At 45.7% G+C, this 23117-nt stretch overlaps 3 protein-coding genes and 1 pseudogene across 4 annotated transcripts; 2 read left to right on the forward strand and 2 right to left on the reverse strand.

Moving 5' to 3' along the window:
• Nucleotides 1-355: 355 nt before the first annotated feature.
• LOC124664238 lies at nt 356-8642 on the reverse strand (annotated as a pseudogene).
• A 512-nt stretch (nt 8643-9154) lies between these two features.
• Nucleotides 9155-10146, forward strand: LOC124664239 (E3 ubiquitin-protein ligase SINA-like 10). Its single transcript, XM_047201807.1, has 2 exons — nt 9155-9394; nt 9481-10146. Exons 1-2 carry the CDS (start codon nt 9155-9157, stop codon nt 10144-10146), a joined length of 906 nt encoding a protein of 301 aa, XP_047057763.1.
• A 1862-nt stretch (nt 10147-12008) lies between these two features.
• LOC124664241 (putative E3 ubiquitin-protein ligase SINA-like 6) lies at nt 12009-13243 on the forward strand. The gene is made up of 2 exons (XM_047201808.1): nt 12009-12269; nt 12355-13243. Exons 1-2 carry the CDS (start codon nt 12009-12011, stop codon nt 13090-13092), a joined length of 999 nt encoding a protein of 332 aa, XP_047057764.1. The 3' UTR covers nt 13093-13243.
• Nucleotides 13244-16502: 3259 nt separating this feature from the next.
• On the reverse strand, nt 16503-21314 carry LOC124666992. 2 transcript variants are annotated; one of them, XM_047204328.1, is made up of 9 exons: nt 20831-21314; nt 20600-20703; nt 20439-20501; nt 19529-19586; nt 18088-18414; nt 17714-17968; nt 17439-17597; nt 17171-17323; nt 16503-17055 (listed from the first exon to the last, which is right to left on the reverse strand). In XM_047204328.1, exons 5-9 carry the CDS (start codon nt 18404-18406, stop codon nt 16796-16798), a joined length of 1146 nt encoding a protein of 381 aa, XP_047060284.1. In that variant the 5' UTR covers nt 18407-18414; nt 19529-19586; nt 20439-20501; nt 20600-20703; nt 20831-21314; the 3' UTR covers nt 16503-16795. The 2 variants fall into 2 exon arrangements, with proteins under 2 accessions (XP_047060284.1, XP_047060283.1); XM_047204327.1 differs by lacking the exon at nt 20439-20501.
• Between the last annotated feature and the right edge of the window lie 1803 nt (nt 21315-23117).

A 23117-nucleotide genomic window follows, 5' to 3' on the forward strand; every position in this document is an offset into this window, starting at 1 on the left:
AAGGAATTTATTCCTAGCCCCACTAAGTTAACACCTGCACTGTACATGCACTAAATGGCAAAGGTTAGCAATAATCTTTATACTATTTAAAAGAAATATGGTGTTCTGCTCCTCATATCTTTAAAGATACTTTTCTAAGGAAGAAGGGCAACAATCCCAAATTCTTGAAGAGCCTGAGGACTTCCATGGTACCAAAATATTAGGTTACAGAAATGTGCAATGCGGAGAAGGCAAAGGAAACGTGTATCCAACATGGCCAAGTGAAGATTATAGTGGTAAATCATATCTACAACAACTCCTGGATCAAATACTAGTTCCAATAATATTCATTTTAAACTGATCATACCCGACAAACAGTATAATATTCAGTTGCAAGATATAGATCATCAATTGATACATTAAACAACCGGTACATCTGAAGCTATTCTTCATTACCAAGAGCAGCCAGTCATTCATGACACTCATGAGTTTGGGGCTTGCAACAAAGCTACATAACTAAACAATTTTCTTCTGCAGTCATTCCTGGTGATGTTAGTTGCAAAGATGCCAACCCAGAATTCGCTGTGAACTTCTAGCTGAGATCCCTAAGCCGCGAATCTGTCAACACGGATGTGTACGGTCAATTCGCCAGATGGGTTATCGGCGAGTTCTGGGGGAACCAGCAGGAAGAACTTGCCCAACTGAACTCCACCTGACAGCGAGCTGCTCGACACAAGTGGGTCCTTCTGGAACACAAGCCTCCCTCAGCTTTTCCACCAACAACACTGTTAGCAGCAGAGATGTTGCATGAATAGTTTGGTCCAGATTCACAAGGCCTGACACAGACCATGGAGAGAGCATTGCCGATTCCCGCCAGAGTGTTGGTCAGGAGGAAAATGGACTGATCTTCCCCGACAAGGAGCGTGAAACGGTGGTCATGAGGAATGGATACCTTCAGTGGCTTGTTATAGCTGAAGTTGGTTGGCGACCATCCGTGCGCGGTGATGAAGTGCTCCAGAAGGCAACATACTACCCCTCTGAAAGTGCAGTCAGTCTCTGGGCAGTGGCATGGAGCATGTGTGCATTGGATTTCATGCTTCTCTTTCTCATGGTATCTGACGGACTCATTGCAGCCATATGTTTGGTTTGAGCATGGAACTTTGATGGCGTTGATGAATAGCTCTAGTTCGACACAACGGCGGTAACTCGTGGTTTTGCAACACAGATCACAAAAGATCTCTAACTTCAAAGCGTGCCCGTCCAGACGGAGCTTTTCTAGGCACGGAGAACACAAAACATGCCCAGCCTCACACTGAAGAAATATAAGAAAATTAGCATAACCTTCAGCAGCAATATATAATGGATAATAAAGTGGAGAAATAAAAGATTAGGAGAAACGCACAACAGTGTGCAATGCCTCTCCTCGGTCATTTCATCAGTTCATAACAACAGTATACAGGGTGCAATGCGAGCAGAAACAAAAGGATATCGATAACCTAGTGCATTGTAAGAGATCAGCCGCCCTAGAATTTACTCCCCACTGGATTGAAAACCGGCTGCTGGTCAGTTGTGACATGGCAAAACTGTATTCTTTTTTTTTTTTTGCGACAAAAAATGTATTCAGTTTGGAAACAAACAGTTTAAGATCCGGGGTACATAGTAAGACAGCAGCTAAACTATTATTTGACTACTACCCAGAAGATTGGAAACATAGTCCTAATTGCTTTCAGCTTTGACCTTTGAGACACCAACAAGATCCTACACGATGCCAATTTAGTAATCATAGGAAGAACTCCAGCAGCCAAGCTATTGATCAGACAACCCGAACTGCTGGGGCTGGATGTTTAATGAAGTATAATATGGGGGATTTGCCAATTCAGGTTCCCAAAAATTCAGTGGAATAATTGATCCCTTTTCTCAGTGAATTGCTGGGATGTAGGGAAGGTATAGAGAGTGCAGTTAGGCTTGGACTTCGTAATGTCATACTCCAAACAGACTGCATGTCAGACAACGGGAATAATAGAAGGATTGTATTCATATTTTGAAAGAACTGAAGATGTTACACAGCTCATTCCAGATATTCAAGCTTCAATATATTAATGTTGATGCCAATCGCGGTGTTCATTAGTGTGCAAAACAAGATCTTAGCATAGACTCTAGTGTTTGCGTTTATGCAACTCCTGGCTTTTCTGATTGAAAATGTTCAATTATAATGGAAATTTTTGAATCGTAATAAAGAGTAAATTACTTCAAAAAGAAAACCACAACATGCGCTGAGCAGTCATGATTGAATTTCAGAGAAAATGGCAGGCAACTTACGGCCTTACGCCATGATTGATGTCTATATGATATACTCCCTCCGGTCGTAATAAATCGACGCGAGCTATGAATAACCTACGTATCTATGTTTGTCACGTCGATTAAAGGTGACCAGAGGAGTATCTGCTAACGTAGCATTTCATTACAACCCACCAGATTGGAAACTGAGTCCAATAAAGATCCTACAAAGGTCACTTGGTCATCAACTCATCGTAGCAAGAACAGCACAAGTAAATGGAACATTTCTTTGCTTCCTTGAAAAGCAAAAAAAAAAAAGGAGCAACTGAAATTTATACCATCTAAATGATGATCCACTGGCATTCTTAAATTTCAATGAGAACAGCAGGCAGTTTAACCTTTGCGTGCAGAAACTATGTGTTCTGCTGCTACTACCCAAGGAGAAAAGGTTCTTGTTTTTACTCGTAAAAAGTGTTTAAATGGATTTACTCTTGCGAAGAAGAAAGAACAAAGGAATCCATACATCCACAGAGAGTAAAGAGTAAGCGGGACAAGATTCAAGTGCCATAGGCACCGATAGACTGATCAGTGGTAATCTAGCATCTATGTACATAGTAAGATAGCTAAGATATAATTCCACTACCACCCACTGGACAGAAATTGGACACCTCAATTAAGATCCTACACAGCAAGAGACTAGCTAAACTAACATTTCACCACTACCCTCTAGATTGCAAACTGAGTCCAAACTGCTACATTCAGTTTTCAACAGAGATCAGCCATTTGGTCATCCTAGCAATTAGCATTTCATTTTACTGCTGTCTATGTTCAATATGTGCTAAATTAGCATTTCATTTCTACCCACTAGATTGGAAACAGAGCCCTAACTGCTGCATTCAGTTTACACCAACCAACAATAGAGATCTTACATGGGGAAAAATTTGGTCATCTAGCAAGAACAGCAGTTGTCGAACATTAAGTAAATGGAACCAAAAAAAACTTGCTTTGAAAATCAAAACTGGAGTAACTGCAATTTATGCCACCAAAATGTCAATCCACCGACATATCAGAGAAAACGGCAGTACATATTCAGTTTGCTGGCTCACGTACATTATGTTCTACAGCCAACAGCTCTAACAGAGGGAAAAGTTTTCGCTTTTACTCCCAACAACAATCATAATTTTTTTTTTTTGAATCCATCTAATCTTATGAAGATGAACCGACAGAGGCATTCAAGCACAGGTACTAAAAGAGCAAATGCAGAAACAGGAATCGAATGCAGGCAGGCGGCTATCTACCGACGATTACCTTGAAGATGGGTGGCTTGAGGAGCTCGACACAGATCCTGCAGAGGAGGGCCTCGGAGCTTATCTTGATTGCTATCTCGCCATCCGGCCTCCCCTCTTCCGCCGCCGCCCCGTCTGGCCTCGCTCCAACCTCCGTCCCCGTCTTGATCCTCCTGCACGCTGCTACTTCCGCCATGGAGAGCTGCTCTTGCTGCGGCGCTGGACTGATGTCGGATGCCTCGAAGCAAGACGAGGAGAGGGAGGGTGTGGAGAGATATGCTGAGGGTGGTGCGCGTAAATGACCAGCAATTCACCGTGTGCCTGGCTGTCAATATGTCACTGGTGGAACAGAGGGGCTAGTGAATAATGCATCTCGTGTATTTCGTTTAGTGTGAACAAAATTCGTCAGCTGATAATTTCAGTTGATCGGTTGAATCCTAACTTTAAGTCACACTTCCACGTACTTCAGCTTTTGCAACCGAAAATGTCACTGGTGTCAGCTCTATATCCACTCTATTACACCGGTGTCATACTCTATAAATAAACCTTAGTTAGCACTAACTAGTAAAATGATTTACTACATTGAGGTCAGCTGACCCAATGCATATAAGGTAGCTCCATCCCTGCTAGCCGTCATTCTACACAACAAAACGTCGGTCCTATTTAATAATTTAATTTTTTACAATGTTTAGAGTTAATAGTTTTATCTCAATTTAACTATAGTGTTTGGTATAGATAAAGAAAGACTTAAAAATAGAGAATTCAATTGCAATAGTGAACTACTTGCAAAAAATCCAATAGTAAAAAACTATGCTAGACCAAATGGATTGTTCACCAAGGTTCTTGGAAAATTTCTACTCAATGGAGCATTCTAGAAAAAATAAGAACTTATCGAGACGCCCTCGAGCTTGACGGGTATCGGCATATAGGTAATCCCAGTTTCTGGCATATCGACCTTACCGGCTCTTGTGCGCGCGGCGGAAAATGTCACTGTATCGTTATTTTCGAACATGTTACTTCAATTTATGATTTTATCATCATTTTTAATGAGTCAAAATGAATTGAAAACTCAATTTTTAACTTCTCCAAATTTTTCCTATTTCAATTTGTATCAATTTTAAGTCTATTTATATTTTTTACTGTTTGGACTACCACGTGTGCAAAACCAGTGCCACTTCATTTATTAAACCGATCTATCCGATTTCGAATACCCAACATCAGTACTTGGCTGAAACACTTTTCCGTTCTCTTCAATTATTTCTCTTGTTACTTAGGACCCTCAAACATCAAACATTTTTTTGGGATTAAAACAACAGTTATATATCCTGACCTGCAACTCCTAGCCGGCTCGTGACTCAAACGAGTTTCCTTAGTTGTGAAAAGTCCACAGATCTATTCATGATCTTCACCACTACAAGAAAATCCAAGAGTAATACAAATTATAAATGGGCCTTCACCACTACAGGAAAAATAAGCCAAAAATAGAACCTTCAAGAGATTACTGAAAAATATAGATAAATTGTGATTGTTCATGAATGCTCATAAATATCAAGATTGTTGGTGAATCCAAAGTGTAGGGAGTACTCGTAACACACCGGGAGAAGTTTGTGTGTAGGACACCGTCTTTGCAGCTGTGTTGTCGACGAGTGGGGGAGGCGAAGACTTCGACCTTGGTGGTCTTAATTTCCATGGTGAAAACCTTAAGTGACCTTCGGTGGTTGTACATAGCAACGGAGGTTACCTAGTCATTTCCTTTTTGAAGATATTGTATGGTGTTTGGACATTCTTCAAGGTGAAAATCCAAGATGTGATCATCTTGGTTTGACCAAACGACGATGGTGTTGCACTGTCACCTTCCTCGAGGCCTCGTTTTAAAAACCTTGGTTGGAGTCTAGGTGTTGAACTGGCGGTGCTCTTGCTATTTCGAGTATCTATGTTTCAGTAGAGTCTTTTTTTTTTTTGATTATTCAGTTATGTGTCTAGATGTTGTTGCTAAATGTATTTAGTATCATGTTGGTATAAATACACTGGACACGTCTAGATCTCAGGCTCTTAGACTTAACTAAATCTCAGTCACGTGGTGTTATCATGTCTCAGTTACAACCTAGTAGTAAATCATATGCAACTCATAGGCTAGCACGAATCTTAGAGCAAGTCGGTCAATATTTGTTCTCGGTTACAACCCACTTACAGTTAGAAGAATCTCAGTTACAACCCATCACAAGGTAAATCCAATTGCTAAAAGATTAACTGAGAGATAAATAAAATCATGCGCCTCAATTTTAGCAAATCCGTAGTATATTAGAGCATCTCCACCGGTAGTCCCAAATAGGCGTCGGCAGGGGCGCCGGCAGCTCTGTTTAGGGGGCGCCGGCACAGCATCCTCTATTTGGGGATGTTGCTCCCACACCGGCGCCCCTATACGCCAGCCCCGATAGATTTTGAAATTTAAAATGATATTTAAAAAATGAAATTTATAGGAAATTCATACGAAGTTCATACAAAGGTAGCTCGAATTTAAACATAACTAGAACTTAAACTTAATCCTATCTATTGGCCGTTGGTTGGGCCGCTCGACAGCCCTGCCTCGTCGTCGTTCTTCGCTATTGCCGCTTGCGTCCGTGCCCGCTTCTCCTCCCTTGCTTCGCGCATCTGGCGGTGGAGCATGACGGCCGACATGGCAGGGGCTTGCCGGCGGCGCTGTCCCTGCGCTTCCAGCCTTTCCCGAGAAGCTTCGATCTCGGCGCGCCTCGCCACCTGGCGGGCGAAAGCCTTGTAGTGGCGATGAGCGTTGAGTTCTGCTTTTGTCGCTCCGCCTCCACGAGGCGGCGTCCCGTCTCCTCCGTGGCCGCTCGCTGGTGCGAGATCTCGAGGCCGTGCTGGAGGTTTGCGTCATTGATGAACTCTTCCCTCTCCTCCTTCAACCGCTGGTATCGTTGCGCCTTCAGCGACGCGAGGATCGTCGCCTGCTCCGGGTGGGCGGGGGCCGGCGGCGGCTCCCCCGACTGCGCTGCCTCCTCCGCCTCCTCTTCTTCCGTGACTGCGACGTGGACCTCGTCCCACACCGCGGACCGTGGGTCTACGTCCTCGTCGGTGCTGTAGTCGGCGTCGGCCTGCGGCGCCGGCTCGGGCTCCGGCTGCGACTATGGTGGTGGCGGAGGCAGCGCGCGGCCGTTGAGGCCAAGCATCGAGTAGGTGGTCTTCAGACGGCGTGGCATTTTGATGTGGAGAGGAGAGAATGGAGCAGCGGTGGTGGAGAGGAGAGGATGGAGCGGCGGTGGTGGACGGCGTACGTACTATATAGCGGTGGCAACTACCCACATTTACGCCGACTGGACGCCGCGTGGCCAGTCGCTGCTCTCGTGGCCGCCTCTGTTTCCGCGCGGGAGGCCATTAAACGCCGACGACCAACCTTCCCGCGTCGCGGTCGATGCGAACTGTCGCGTCCTCTCGTTGACAATGCGCCCCCACCCGCGAAAACCGTCGCTCCGCAAGGCGCCAGCGCGTCCGATTCGCGCCCTTGGCGAAGGGGCCGGCACGGGGATGCCGGCGATTCTATTGGGCTCGAAAAATGGCCGGCGCCGTTTGGGACGCGCCGGTGCGAGCACAAAAACGACGCCGGGCCCCCAAATCGCTATCAGGGCCGCTATCGGGGCCGCCGGTGGATATGCTCTTACCCTTATCGAAAAAGATCATAGAGCGCACAGTGGCAGTCACACCGAAACAAACAGCCACGGTTCATACCATTGCAGGGTCAAATTTTCAAAGGAAAACATTCAAAAGTTTTTAAAGAGAAATGGAAAAGCTCCTCTGTTTCCATCTGCTCCTTCACGTCATCGCATGAGGCTAGCCTCTCTCTGCCCACGCCTTGCCGATTTGAGGCAAAGGCTCGTAGCCAAAGTGGTCTGCAAAACCATCTGCTCCGTCTGGATAAACCTAGTTCGGGAAGCACTTCTCGGCAGGCCATATGGTATGGTCCAGTCTCGTCTCGACAAAGAGCTGCTGACCAAAAGTCTGCCTTTCTCGGATGGGGCCTCGGCTGCTTTTTTTGCCCTGTTGCTTGGAAGATGGACTGTCGTGATTTTGCTTTTCAAAATGAAGGCTTCATTTATTTTTCACCGTCCACGCCAAACTCTGCTGCACTAAAACCAGAACAGTTATTATGGATCGCAGGGAGTAGCAACAAAGTTGTAGTTGTTAGGGTATCTCCAACGGGACGACGCAAACGGACGTTTTTCGTTCGTTTGCGTCTGCGCGGACAAAAAACACGCTCCAGCGGCTAGACGCAAAACGTCCGCAGCGTCCGTTCTGACGCAAATATGGACCAAATATGCGTCAGGAATGCGTCTGTGCGGACGTGTCCACGCGTCCGTTTTCGTCCGTTTAGTCTGCATGCAGCCCTCTCTCTCCTCCTTAATCACACATGCCGTCATTCCTAGTCACACAAATAGAATCTTTCCCTCTCTCCTCTCTAATCACGCATGCGATCAAATAAATGCGTCCCTGCGGCTGGAGAAGGGACAGACGCATGCGTACATGCGGACGTTTTTTATGTCCGTGCCCGACGCAAACGAACATAAATATGCGTCGCGCCCCGTTGGAGATGCCCTTATGCGAAGGTAAACGATATTTGATGCCAAAGGTTGTAATTAAAATAAAGTTAAAAGGAACAATTGAGGAGCATAAAAAGTTTAAGAGCGAATTTGAGTCGGCATTTGAAAGGGCATGAAACAAATTTATCCGGAATATATGCCGTTAAGGAGGCATCGCGCGTGGTGGTGTTGGATAGAGAGGAAGTAGCTTGGGGGCTCGTTTGGGGCTACCGATGTGGAGATTGCTATGAAAAAATGCCAGTCATCTTTGCTGGCTGTTCCCAAAGCCCGCCCGACGTGCACCGGACACGCCTTGGGGGCTTCCAGTGGGGATGCTTTTAGTAAGAGAACAAAATAGGCCCACATATCCAATGTTTTCTCATAGTTAATGATATTGAGTTTTTTTTGTATGCATACTCATAGTTATTGATGAGAACGCTTGCATCTCTGATTACCGTAGGTGGCTGTAGAGATCTTCCAAAACCCCGCCGCCACACACCTCCCCCATTGCTTTCTTCTCCTTTATACCGCCAAAATAAACCGTTGCATCAAGAATGATGGCGGTGAGGCTCTTCATTCATTGGTTAGAGGTGCCGACAACATCAATCGTCACCATTTTTCCTAAGGCTCTTCCATAGCAGGTGGTTCATTTGGTTATGTGATGGTTGAAATTAGCTTGGCAACCTCGAATACCTAGCAATATACGATCTAGTGAGACATATACACCTAATGAAAGTTCATCTGACATTCAGTATATATCGGTGTATGTGTAAGCAACAATGTAATGAAGTTGTAGAGTATAAGATTTCTATGATAGTATGATGATATTGTGCAATACTTCCATAATCATTTTCCTAGTTATCTGAGAAATCATGACTCCCATTTGAAATGATGATAATTTTTTTTTTCCTCCATTTGGGTATCCACGTGGCTGCAGTGTTATGTTCATTTCTGCTCAACGGTGCCTTGGCCCTCCCCGCTTCCGCTTCGATTCTCTCACACACCCTGCATAAAAGAAAAATGATTTCTGCCCAAGCGAATACGAGGTTGGCCAATGGAGCTCGAGCAGCACCACATCAAGATGGCGAGAGGGGCAGATTGAAGCCGGAGGAAGGAGACGTGATGCAGGACGGAGGCGAAGAAGGCAGCGCCGTGATGGCGGTGGAAGACACGGCGGAGTTGCAGATCGACGTGAGGATGGACGTTGACGCGCTCCTCTGCCAGGCCTGCCTCCTCCCCCTCAAGCCCCCAATTTTCAAGGTGAGGATTTGTTTGCCAAGATTGCAAATCTATCTGCAAAAACACTTTCTGCTACGGAGCCATGAAAGCTGAGATTTTTGTCACAGTGCGACGCGGCCGGGCACATCCTGTGCAGCTACTGCCGCGGCGGCCACGGCCAGACCTGCAGCCGCGCCGACACCCACTGCGGCGAGCTGGACGCCGTGGTCAGCGCCGCCAAGATTCTCTGCCCCTACGGGAAGTTCGGCTGCGAGCGCTACGTCGTTTTCCACGGCGCGGCGGAGCACCAACGCACGTGCCCGTGCGCGCCCTGCTCCTGCCCGGAGCCCGGCTGCGCGTTCCAGGGCTCACCGCCGGCGCTCCTCGACCACTTCGCCGCAGGCCACTCCCGCCCCGTCATCGCCGTCCGGTACGGCCGCTCGTGGAGCCTCAGCCTGCCGCTGTCGCAGCGCTGGCACGTCATCGTCGGGCAGGAGGACCGGAGCGTCTTCCTCGTCTGCCTGGGCGCGCTCGGCGCGGCGGCCACAGCGGTGTCGCTGGTGCACGTCAGGGCGGACGGCGGCGGCGCCGCGGCGACCAAGTTCTGGTGCAAGCTCTCCGTGGAGCGTCCCGGCGACGACAAGGACAGGCGAGTTCTCATGGCCTCGAGGGTAAGCAGCAGCGCGCTGACCGGCGGCGCGCCGGCGCCCGACCAGGGCATGTTCTTGGCGGTGCCCCAGGAGCTGCTGTCGGGCGACATGGTCGCGCTCAGGATCCGCATTGATCAGCTCTGAACTCTGACCTGCCGCCCGCCACCGCCAAGTCCACAACTCCACAAGGTAGGACTTCGCGCGTGGAGGAAGCCATGAACTCTGCATTTGATCTTTAGCATGTTATGTGATCGGCATGGTTGTGACGGTGAAGTTTTACTCAGTAGTGAGCTCGTTATTCAACTAAACTTTCTTCTGAAAGTTTAACTTTTTTTTTGAGAGAGAGAGAGATTGAAAGTTTAACTACTCTTTGTTCCAGTGGCCTGCTTTGTTCTGAACAAAATGTACTGCACCTAGTTCTGGCTTGTTATGCTGGATAGGTAGCTTTGCTCCTCATAGCTTGCTTAATGTGGTAGTGTTGTGAACTAGTAATGCAGACAAGCAAGGGCCTGAGCGTGTGATTAATCCAAAATCATGACTGTTCTGTATCAGATAAGCAAGGACCTGAAGCTCTATAGGAGTGCAAGCCATGCCTTGCCAATTTGAGGAAAATGCCCTGAACTCAAAGTGCTCTGCACAAACATTTCCTCTTGGTCCTCGCAAAAAAAAAAAACATTTCCTCTTGGTGCATGTGAGTCAATAAATAGGCTGGTCACAATCTTTGAGGTTAGTCTAGCTTGTGAAGATTTGGTCTTGAGTGATTTCTTTTCACTTGAGTTTTGAGGACAGTAAGATGCAAAAATGAGAAAAACTAGAGATAAAAAAAATTAGAAGCTCTCCGGTGTGACTTTTCCTTTTATTAGAAACTACCATCGTGCCCCTCGCAAATGCGATGTCATCATCTTTATTGTGTTGAAAATGCTTTAAGACAAACATATAGTTAGACAACCATGTTTGTTGTATGTGTCATTTCTGTATGATTATATACTTATACATAGAAATAAAATTTAGACATCAAGCTGGACATAAATTATTTCACAATATCGGGCCTTTCAGGTGCATAGTTTTCAAGACATAAATTTGACCATTATTGGATATATGTTGCTAAGAACTATCTTTATGCGCAATGACAAAATAGTTTTCAAGAAACAACCAATAACATTGTTTTCTTTTCAAGATATATATCGACTATGAAAGTAAATAAGTTTATGTCTTAAAATTAAAGATGGCCACATTCTAAGACGACATCTTATTTTACACCGTACTTGCTGAAAATTTTCACATATATACTCACGGTGGACGGCTGAACAAATCTATTTTTCTTGACTTTTATTCCTAGCATATTCCTCAGGTTCTGTGTTGTGACGGTTGAACAAATCTGTTTTTTTTAGAGAGAGGAGAGGAACAAATCTGTTTGTTGTATGTGTTTGTTAAGACAAACTCATGGTTTCTGTATAGAACTGGATTTGAGACATAGTTGTCATTGATTAAGGACATTTTTATTTGGAAATGCATATTAGTTAGATTGCTGAAAAATCTGAATGCTCTGCAATCTTGTAAACGAACAAACTAAATAATTATTTGGTAAGTGTTCAGTCCTCTGAAATTCATGCAAGGATTTTTCATCTTTCAAAATGCATAAGTTAGATGATTGGAAAAAATGGAATTGTTAGTAATATTGCAACCAAACTTATGTGACAGTAAATAAACCAACATTGTCCTCTATAGGCTTGACCCATGACTACTCTGTTTCAACACCAATCAATGCTGCAGCTGCCTCCGGCGCCTCTTCCTTATTACTTTTCCTCACTCCCTTGTCCTCACTCCCCCTCGTAAAAAGCTCACCAGAGAGATTCCTATCCCACAAGGCCACAACTCCTGTGCATTGTGATCTGGAGAGGAAGAAGGTAGAGGCTCAACAAGCCCTGTGTTTCTCTTCCGTTTGTTCGATCGAGTTCCCGTTTCTTTTCACCGTCGACTTGAGCTCTACTTTGTTGCAAGGCAGGATGATGCAGGGTGCTAGCGCCGAGGGGAGGAACAACGGGGGCTCGCCGTCGGCGATGGACGAGGGCAGCGCCAAGAAGGCGAGGCACGAGCTGCCCAACGGCCACGTGAAGCAAGAGGTCGCCGTGCAGGAGGCCGCCGGAGAAGGAGGCGCGGTCGTCGCGGCGGAGTACGGCTCGCCGGTGGAGCTCGCCGTGAGGATCAACATGCGCGTGCTCCACTGCCCTCTCTGCACCCGCCCGTTGAAGCCTCCAGTCCTCCAGGTTAATTAGTTCCGTTCGATTCTTTCGTGCAAGAAGACTGCAGATTTCTTGTTGCCAACTCCGGTCCGTTTGCTCCTGTGTGCAGTGCAAAGGCGGGCACTTGGCGTGTGGCGTCTGCGTCGCCGCGCTGCCACGCTGCCTGTGCAAGCTGTGCGTGGACGCCGACGGCGTCTTCGGCCTCTGCCCCGCGCTGGACGCGGTGGTGTCGTCGGCGAAGGTCGCGTGCCCCCACGACGGGTGCGGGCGGTTCGTCGTCTACCACGAGCTGGGCGAGCACCAGAGCGCGTGCGCGCACGCGCCGTGCAACTGCACGGAGCCCGGTTGCGCCGGCTTCGCGGCCTCGCCTGAGGCGCTCGCGGGCCACCTCGCGTCCACCCACGCCGTGCCCCTGAACACCGTCAAGTACGGCAAGGTCAGCCGGCTCCAGGTGCCGGCGTCGGTGCCGCGGCTCCTGCTCGTCGCCGAGGACGACGGGCGCGTGTTCCTGCTGACCGTGGGCGCGCTCGGCGGTGCCGGCACCACGGCCGTGTCGGTGGTCTGCGTCCGTGGGAGCGCGGTGGCGCGGCCAAGGTTCACGTGCAAGATGTGGGTCAACCTGCCGCCGCCGGCGGCGGCGGCCGAGAACGGCGGCAAGTCGGACGCGGTCCTGGTGGAGATGATGGTGCGGAGCAGCACGTCGCCTGGCGCTGTGGTCGCCGCCGACCAGCCAACGTTCCTGTCGGTCCCGCCGATGTACCTGGTTCCGCGTCCGGGCGACGACGGGCCGTCCAGGGAGATGCCTCTCAGCATCCGCATCCAGAAGGTCTCCCCGTGGTCGTCCTGATCCATTTCTGCAGGTTTGGGACGTGTTCATTGGGAAACCGCAGTTCATCCTTATCTTGGGATCCTACTGAAACTATCTGTGACTGTGAGCTGAACCTACCCGTGACAGTCACAGCTCTACTGAACTTAACTGTCACGTTAGGTGTTTATGAATGCAGATGTTGCATGCTACTCCTGTTAAGACATGCACTCTGCCATTGTAGGTGTTCTTGCGCTGCTACTTAACTTAGTCTCATTAAGCATTTCATTTGGACCTGTTGCAACTTGAAAGTTTAAAGCTTGAGCTTGATGTCTGGCCTAGCATTTCGGCTACATCAAAATTTCTAAATGTTCCAACGTCTAAATTTGGTGATGGTATGTTTTTGCATCAAACACGTCTAAGTTTGGTGGTGAGTGCTCCGGTGTCCCCCCCCCCCCATGTTTTCGAAAAGTTGGAGTTGTTCTAGCTTTTTTTTGAATCTGTGGAGTTACTCCAGCTTTTGGTACAAATATATGGAGTTGGTTCCGTGGAACAGAAAAATACGGAGCAGCTATTTATTTACATCCCACTGCCACTGATAAGTGACGAAAACGTTACACACGTCTTATCTTTCTCCCCCTCCTCGCCCAGACTCTTCTCCGATTTGACTTAACCGCGATGCGATTCACGCCTGCTGCCACCGAATCGAGGCCGCCGGCGAACGAATCAATGTACCTTCGGCGGCGACAACAAGCTCCTGGCGGCTGCGGTAACAAGCTACAACTCGATTTGCACGGCAGCAAGAACAAATCAGACAAGTTTAACTCCGGCCGAAGGTACATTGATTCGTTCACCGGCGGCCTCGATTCGGTGGCAGCAGGCGTGAATCGCTTCGCGGTGAATTCAAATCGGGGAAGAGTCTGGGCGAGGAGGGGAAAAAAAGATAAGACGTGTGTAACGTTTTGGTCACTTATCAGTGGCAACGGGATGTAAATAAACAGCTGCTCCGTATTTTTCTGTTCCACGGAACCAACTCCATATATGTGTACCAAAAGCTAGAGTAACTCCACATATTTAAAAAAAAAGCTGGAGCAGCTCCAACTTTTCGAAAACGTGGAGCTTAGGGGAGGGGGGGACACCGGAGCACACCCCAAGTTTGGTACATTTTGTTCACACCAAAACAACCACGCACGCTACAAAATTGCATATTGCAGGGGTCAAGGCCTAAAAAGATCAGAAAACGCGGGAAACTTAAAACGGAGGTTGAGCTACATGTAGCTTTTTATTAGCAAACACACAAATTTCGTATTTTAAAATTTTAAAATAATTTGAAATAAAATTTTGAAGATAGCCAATAATGTATACTACAATGGTGTAAACTCTCAATACAAACTTCTTCATATTCTAGGCCACACAAAAATCACAATTTATGGAATTTTTTTATAGTGTATAATGTACGATTCAAGACTATAAATTTTATCAGATTTTGTCAATTTCGTGTAGCCTAAAATACAAATAATTTTGCTTTGAGATTTTACACCATTGTAGCATAAATCATTAGCTACCTAAAGAATTTTGTGTCAGATTTTTTAGAACTTTAAAATACAAATTTTGACTGTTTGAAAATAAACTAGCTCGGTTTCCAAAACTCTTAACTCAAGGAAATGCTGGCTACTTCGATAGACCGCTACTCCCCTCCCCTCCCTCTACCAATGCCTTACCGATTTTGACTAGTCTTGTATTTAATGTGTAAAATTGGGGGCTTTCGGGCCCAAAAGTATGTGAATTAAGTTAATTTTTATTTCCGTACTTTTTTTATGGTTTTCAAGCCATTGGGGCTGCCTCCGCTACCCAAAATATGTTGCATATAAGTTTTAGTCAAAGTCAAACTTCGTAAAATTTAATCATCTATATTGATAAAAATATAAACATATACAATAAAATAATTTTTTTTAGAATTTTTATGAAATATATTTTTATATTATATGCATTTGACATGGTAGATCTTTGTATTATTATCTTTATTCTTGATTAAAGTTTGCACAATTTAAATTGCGCGAAAAATTATGCACAGTATAAAATGGGCATGAGGGAGTACGTGATGTTCTTGTGCGTTGCATGCTACTCGTATTAAAAAATGGCCATGTGATGTTCTTGTCTTAATCCAAGTATTGCATGTGTTGCGTGTTGTGACTTCTCGACGTCAATTCATGAGTGGAGATTAGATTTTATGTCAAAGAATTGGTGTCTCTTTCCGCGTGTTCCGTTTGAAAATGAAACCTTTGCCAATTGATGGAACGTTTTATTCTGCAAGATCTTTCACATGGATACTGGCTACTCCACTATGCATATGCCTGGCGTATACCTATACGAGGCAAAATTAAAGTGTACCCGCAAAAAAAAAAGTGCTTCCCACACCCATTTGCTATATATGACTGAACCACACCAGTAATTTGGGGAATACTCCGGCCTTTGCAAAGTCACCCATCTCCAGCTTTTCCCATGTTTTTCTTCTAAGGAGCTAGAGCTTAGTTTTGTGCCAATGAGATGTTTTTTCTCCGTGCGTGTGTACAGTTGGAAAAAATCATGCCTTTGCTGCTTGACAGAACATTTTCAGCTACATGAGAATTTCTAGATGTTCCAAGGGTCATGTGGTTGTTAATTAGAACAAAGTCACATTCTTAACTTGCATGCTACCGAAGGATTGCTCTACTGTTTTTGTCTAGGAACATATGGACGGATATTGCAACATTTTCTGAAACAACCAAGCTACAGCACTGGGTACCGCAGGACCAAGCTTCAGAGAGAAAAGCAGAAACCTTTGCAAGTCCTTGTGCTGCTTCCTACTGGCCCTTCACGTGGCTACTCTACCCATGCCCATGCCTTGCCGATTTGGGGCAAAATGTTGGGATGCAAAGTGCTCTGCGCGCCCATTTGCCACCCCTGAACCACCCCAGTTCGGGAAGCAGTCCTTTGCCGAGTTCATCGGTATCCGATCTCACAACAAGGGAACCTCTAGCTCTACCCCAGCTCCTCTGCCCCAGCAGCGGCTTTGCGCTGTAGGGAGGAGAGCACAGCTGTGAGCTGTGTGCACTGTTGCGATGGACTTTATGGGCTTTGCACTGCACTACTGTACCAGGACCAGGGAGCATGCCAGACATTTACAAGAACATCAAGATTTTTGGTACAATGAATTTTTCACAATGTATTTGCGGCTCTCGCGAGTTTCAGTCTATTGCTGGTTGGTTGCATATCAGCTTGAAGGCAGGCAGGATGCTAATAACACAAATGGTTTTCTCAACATCCAAGTAACATCAACTGTGTGACTTTCCCAAGTACACATCCAGTAATATGCATGACAGAACAAGCTGAAAATCTACGTGTGAGAGATATTAAGCTGGAAGCAGCAGCTTGCGAGATCTCTCCTTAGTTTTCATTTGGAATACAGAAACTTCTGAAGAAATAAAGCATCTGGAGATAACCAAGTGATGACCAAGGTACATAGTAAACTGTTCATACATTATGTTGCAAGATACTCAGGTGGTCAAAGACAAAGGGCACATAAAAATCTGAGATATATGGGGCAACACGAGCTCCCACCATGCTAGAATGCAACGATAGTGGTTCCTGAATACAGATGTGACAAACTAGAGCAACAACACTGGTTCCATAAATACGAATGCGACAAATTAAAAGCTACAACAGTTAGACAGTTTCATGGAGGACCATATTCAGTCGGACTAACTTAGTTTGCGTTGTCAGTAGAGAAGCTCTTTGTAGATTCTGCATTGTCGCTAGCGGCAGCCAATTCTTCTGCTGGCTTGAGCATGCGAGACCTCTTGTGACTGGTTGTCAGCTCTTCCACGGGATTGTTACAACATTCGCGCAATCTAGGACTTCTCCTTGGAGTACTTGTGTGGTAGTTCTTCTTAGGATGTTTCGCTCTAGCCAGCTTTGTGCCACCATCTTCAGACGTCGGAGCCTTCGGAGTGGTATAAGCCAGGCCTGCAGCATGTCACTGTTAACTTCAAACTAGGAACCGTTGCAATCTTTGCTCGCAATGGATCGTTTGTATGGTAAACATACAACTGACCTTATAAAGGGATAGAGACGAACTTACTGGGGAGTGGCGCTGATGCTGGGGAGGTAAGACAATTCTTTGATTCAGCAGTATCAAGAAGCACCTTTTCCATACCCGAGGGCGATACAGTAGCTCCGAGCTGCGTGTCACCATCTTCAGAGGTCAGAATCTTCGGAGTGGTAGAAACCAGGCCTGCAGCATGTCACTGTTAACTTCAAACTAGGAATCGTTGCAATGTTTGCTCGCAATGGATCGTTTATATGGTAAACACACAACTGACCTTACAAAGGAATAGAGACGAACTTACTGGGGATGGGGAGTGGCATTGATGCTGGGGAGTTACGACAATTTTTTGATTCAGCACTATCAAGAAGCGTTTTTTCCATACCCGAGGGCGATACGGTAGCTCCCAGCTGTGTGTCACCATCTTCAGAGGTCACAGCCTTCAGAGTGATAGAAGCCAGGCCTGCAGCATTTCACTGTTAGCTTCAAATCGGAACTGTTGCAATGTTTGCTTGATATATGGATAGTTTGTATGGTAAACAAACTACTGAACTGACAAAGGGATAGATAAGGACTTACTGGGGAGTGGTGCTGATGTTGGGGAGTTAGGACAACTCTTCGATTCAGCCGTATCAAGAGGCACTTTTTCCATAGCCGAGGGCAATGCGGTAGCTACCAAAGCATTTGCAGACTCGGTATCCTCTTGACTTCCTTCGGCAACTGAGACAAATGCAGTCTGCGCATCTTGACTTCCTTCACCAGCTAGGACAAACACATCCTGCTTTGGGTCACCAACTTCACAGGACAGAACCTTCGGAGTGGCACAAGCTGGGCCTGCAGCATGTCACTGTTAACTTTGAATAGGAAATTTCCACAATGCATGCTTGGTGTGGATTGCTTGCATGATAAACACAAAACTGATGAACTGAACTGAGGGAGAATAAAAAATATACTGGCAAGTGGAGCTGATGTTGGGGAGTTAGGACAATTCTGTGATTCACCCGTATCCAGAGGCGCCTTTTCCATAACTGAGAGAGATGTGGTAGCCACCGAAGCATTTCCAGATTCAGTAGCTTCTTGACTTTCTTCACCAGCAGAGACAAATGCAGCCTGCCTATCTTGCTTTCCTTCATCAGCTAGGACAAACACAGCCTGCCTATCCAGCAACGTCGCCTGGGGCTGAGTTGCAATGTTATCCTGCTGAACAGTCTCCTCGTCGCTGGTCAAGTCAATAAAATCATCACTCACTTCTATGAAATCTATAACTGTCATCGTGTAGCCTGAAATAGTAAAACAGCGTGAGCAATGCTGAATGAAAAGTGACAGCAGCAATCAAAAGAAGTTGATGCCATATCATCAATAAAATATTTTTCACCAAGGTACACAAACAAGACAGGGACAAAGGAAACAACGGTAAATCGGCAACCAAAGGAACTTGTCTCTCTCTAAGAGTTAAGATATAGCATATCAAATGTAAGCATGTACTTTAGACCTTGACAGGCTCTCTAACTTGGCTCCTACCCTCCTTCATATTAATACATTCAGAAAAACATAATAATACAAAGGACTATTGATGAAAAAAAATTGCTAACACTTATAATTAAGTGTTAAGATTCTAAAAAGTTTGATTTTATGAACTGTAGATGCTGCTTTATATCTTACACGTCCGTTCAATTTACAGTGTATATGGAGCAGTCAACTTCCTACTGGTTCAGTTAAAAAAAAGGATTACATGCTGGTTAACAGAAAATGATTGACAACATCATTGAACAATTTTGTAATGAAGTTTCAATTTTTTGTCGAACAGTAGAATTTTATTTACTGAATTTCATACTTAAGTCACAAAATTATAGGATTCCGAACTTCTAGCAAATTTATACATAAAACCACTAAGCAAAGATGCATCTCGTTGGTGGAGAAAAACTTGCTTGCAGTTCAGGAGAGCATGGATGCAGATGTGCCTTCCAGGCAGGCTCTTTGGCTGCTTATAGAAGTACGGTCAATTTAAATATGATTTGTTTAGGTTACAACATACTACGGTCAATTTGAATATGATTTGTTTAGGCTAAAGCGTACTACTATAAGTAGCGGAAACAAATCATTTTACTGCTGCCATCTTTAGGACATCTATGTTTACCACACCACTATAAGTTGACCGTGTTGGGATGATTGAACTGTTGATGCTTTTAAAAACTGAAGGCACATCTGCATCCATGCTCGGAAACAAATCATTTTACTGCTGCCATCTTTAGGACATCTATGTTTACCACACCACTATAAGTTGACCGTGTTGGGATGATTGAACTGTTGATGCTTTTAGATAAATTACTAATCAATCCGTAAGTTCCAGAGAAATTTATCTAAAATGAACAAATCTCGGAGAGTTGGACAAACCTTCTTTCTCTGCCTGTTCTTCTCACTCAAGCTTCAGACTGTTCTTGGCCTGCTTTCTCTAAGAAAAGGGCAAAAGAAAAATTGTAATAAGTCGGCAACCAGGAACTTATCTCTCTCTAAGATAGCATATCAAATTTAAGAAAATAAATTTCCATAAGTATATTATACTTTAGACCTTGACAGGCTCTCTAACTCAGCTCCTAGCATCCTTCATATTAATAAATTCAAGTACACATAACAATACAAAGTACTATTGACGACAAATGTGCTGACACTATTTTCATACGGCTAATTACAAACATCTTTATAATTCAGTGTTCCGATTCCAAGAAGTTTGATTTCATAAACTCTAGCAGCTGATTTATTTCTGACACGTCCGTGCAATTTACAGTATATATGGAGAGCAGTCAACTTCCTACTGGTTGTGTTTCAAAAGAAAAAAATGGTTCCCAAACTGGTTAACAAGAAAAGGATTGACAGACACACTGAAGTATTTTGTTGCAACTTACAAAGTTCCAAATTTTGCGTCAAAAAATAGAGTTTCATTTACTGAATTTCAGACTTGAGTGATAAATCTTAGGATTCCGAATTTCTACCAAATTTGTACAGAAAATCTCCGAGCAAAGATGTATCTGGTTGGTGGAGAATATTTTGCTAGCAGTTTAGGAGAGCATGGATACAGATCTGCCTTCCAGAGAGCTACTTTGACTACGGATGTGGTTAGCCTAAACAAATCATTTATTTAAGTTGCACCACTACCAACGCCAGGAGATGTGTGTTTACCGTACTACTAGAATAAGTTGACTGCGTCGGGATGATTGAGCTGTTGATGCTACTAAAAGACTGAAGACTGCGCAGGTTTACTGATCAATTCACAAATCTCAGAGAGATCTGTCTAAAAAGAACAAACCTGGAAGGCATGGAGCAACCCTTCTTTCTCAGACTGTCCTTCTCACTACCAACTTCAGGAGATCTATGGTTGAGGTGTTGGTGCTTAAAATAACTGAAGACTACTCCAAGATTTACTGGCGAATTCGTACATTTCAGAGAGAAAACATGCATGGAGCAAACCTCGTTTCGCAGATCTTCCTTATCACTCCAGCTCCAGAGTCCAGACTGCTAGTTCCCTCGGTCCTTTCCAAGAAGAAAGTGGAAAGCAAGCGCGGCAAACAAATCTGCAGGGGAGGGAGAGATGCCTGGGTAAATTGCTTCTCGCAGTGAAGAGAAAACAGAGCAATTTTTAACTTTTAGAAAAGAAATTTGGGAAAAGAGAGGACGATGCAGGAAACCAGCGTTCCTCACCAACAAGAGGAATCGACCAGTCTTGGCAACACGCTTCCTTTCCCAGATCAAGATCACCGGCGGTAGGTAGGTAAGTCAGGAGACCTAGGTTTGGAGCGCTGGCTGGCTTGGAAACTTGGAACTGGAATGCTAGAAGCAGGGCGAGAGTGTGAGAAGTGGTACTCCTGCCTGAGGAGTTGGGAGTTCGGGACGGCTCCTCGGGAGGCGAGGGCCCTGTTATATTTTTTTTTGTTTGCAACAAGAGCGCCCTGGTGAGGGGTATTTTATTTTTTCCCCTCCTTACTTGGTACTTCTATAATTTGCCCTTCATTACTTTGCAATTGATTTTTTGCCCCACTTTACTTGGCACTTCAACAATTTTCCCTTTCTGAATTATTTTGTTTTATTTTGAAGATCAGGCTAAGAACCCTGGACCAATATACCCCAAACCTAAATTCACCTTGTTTTATTTCTCATCCACATGGCTGCGCCGCCAATGTCGGGCCTTGTCTCAGGCCCTCTCTGCAGCCTGCAGCCTGCAGCCATATTCGAGCTGTTCCTTGTCAGCTAAGGTTGAATGGCAGGAAGAGCACATAACAAGCACGAAGAGCACACCGTCGCCACCACCCTCCCGTGTGGTGCCGCCTTCCCCAACCTTCGCGAGCTCGTTCGCCGCTACGCGCGATAGAACAGAGAAGAAAGTGGTTAGGATGGGTAGGGAGTTGCACTGGAGTAGAGTGGGGAAAGGATCAGCATTTGGGGAAGAAACGCCGGTCCGACACGGGCGACACTGCTCGATTTGGGCGCTCGGGACAGGAAGCCATGGATGGTGGGCGGAGTGTGGAGCGAGGCCGCATCGGAGGAGGGCGAGAAGGTGGAGGATCTGGGCAGTGGAGGGGAGGATAGCGACCGGTGCAGTTTGCCGGCTGCAGGGATGTGTGGCAAAGCGTCCGCGCCATGGAAGAAAACGGTTGTTGGCTGTGCAAGTCGCGTGAATCCCGGGGTCAAATACTCATATGGGATTGATGGGCAAAGGTGACCTTTCACATAGGGCTAATCAGTCAGAGGGCAAATAGTTTAAGTAGCAAGTAATGAGGAGCAAAAGATACATTTCAAAGAGAGGGCAAATTATAGAAGTACCAAGTAAAGAAGGGCAAAAAGTAAAAATCTCCCCTGGTGAAGACTGTGGCTTTGGGTTTGGGATCTTTTCACTGTGTTATTTCTTAAAAATATATCATTCAATAAATAATACGCATTTTTGAAAAAAATCAAAAATAATAAGGTATTGACGTTGTTTAAGTATTAAGTCAGGCCGATAAGAGCATCTTCACCCGTGCCTCCTATACGGCCTCCGGCTCTGGTAGGGCCGATTTACGAGTCGTACAGAGGGCGCGGGAGAAAAAACATAGCATATATATGGTGCGAACACATCGCAACTCATACAAACTATATACAAATATAAATAAAAAGAGAAAAAATAACTAGTTGCGTTGTAGTCGCTATCATCGTCGTCGGAGCTGTCGTCCATGGGTGGCGGCTGGTTGCTGCAGCCCTGGCCGGGGTCGCCATCACACTAGGACAGAGAGTAATCCCACTGACTAAACAGGCCGCATGGCTTAAAACTATTATTTTTATTTTTTTAGAAACACGAGATCACTGGTGCCCATGTGCACCAAATCTCTGTCCTAGTGAATGTAAGATTCATTACCCTCTCACTGCATATTTGAAAAAGAAATCAGTAAACAACAATTTCTGTGACCTAGTTTAATCTTTCCCCAATCTAGATGTAAAGTTCACAACCAAGAAGACAAGAAAATAAAATTTAGAACACAGATTTGCCTTAGGGAGAGGGAGGAAGAGGAGCTTGCAGAGCCTCCAGCGGAGCTCGAAGAAGTGCAGATCAGAAGAGTTAGCAACTAGGCCGACCGCGCCATTGGCAGGAACCTCGAGTTCGGCTGCGGGTGGCTGGTCACTGCAGCCGCGCCGGCGACTAACCTGAGCTCCGGGCGAGATGAGACCCACCGTCCACCCGCCGCCACCCACCGGCCACCCCGCCACCCTGCCGTCCAGCCCAGGGGTGGGGGATTGTGAATGGGGAGAAACGAGGGAGCCTACTGCTGCTGCTCTGCCATGTCTCTCGTTTTTTTTTTTTCGAGTAATCCCACTGACTAAATGGGGTGGGGGATTGTGAATGGGGAGAAACAGGCCGCATGCCATATGGCTGAAGCAGGGTAGGGGCTGAAGCAGTGTAGGGGCTGAAGTGAAAATGGTCGCACGGTTCATTTACGTTGGATCGTGGACACAAAAA

This window comes from Lolium rigidum, chromosome 6, assembly GCF_022539505.1.
Source record: "Lolium rigidum isolate FL_2022 chromosome 6, APGP_CSIRO_Lrig_0.1, whole genome shotgun sequence".
In the NCBI taxonomy this organism is placed as follows: domain Eukaryota; kingdom Viridiplantae; phylum Streptophyta; class Magnoliopsida; order Poales; family Poaceae; genus Lolium; species Lolium rigidum.

What these genes read in the sequence shown, in the direction of transcription:
- LOC124664239 (XM_047201807.1), top strand. Translation starts at nt 9,155, where the DNA reads ATGATTTCTGCCCAAGCGAATACGAGGTTGGCCAATGGAGCTCGAGCA. An exon ending in TCAAGCCCCCAATTTTCAAG is followed by an intron (nt 9,395 to 9,480) that starts GTGAGGATTTGT and finishes TTTTTGTCACAG; the next exon opens with TGCGACGCGGCCGGGCACAT.
- LOC124666992 (XM_047204327.1), bottom strand. Translation starts at nt 18,406, where the DNA reads ATGACAGTTATAGATTTCATAGAAGTGAGTGATGATTTTATTGACTTG. An exon ending in AACATCAGCACCACTCCCCA is followed by an intron (nt 17,598 to 17,713) that starts GTAAGTCCTTAT and finishes GAAATGCTGCAG; the next exon opens with GCCTGGCTTCTATCACTCTG. An exon ending in AGCATCAGCGCCACTCCCCA is followed by an intron (nt 17,056 to 17,170) that starts GTAAGTTCGTCT and finishes GACATGCTGCAG; the next exon opens with GCCTGGCTTATACCACTCCG.
- LOC124664241 (XM_047201808.1), top strand. Translation starts at nt 12,009, where the DNA reads ATGATGCAGGGTGCTAGCGCCGAGGGGAGGAACAACGGGGGCTCGCCG. An exon ending in TGAAGCCTCCAGTCCTCCAG is followed by an intron (nt 12,270 to 12,354) that starts GTTAATTAGTTC and finishes TCCTGTGTGCAG; the next exon opens with TGCAAAGGCGGGCACTTGGC.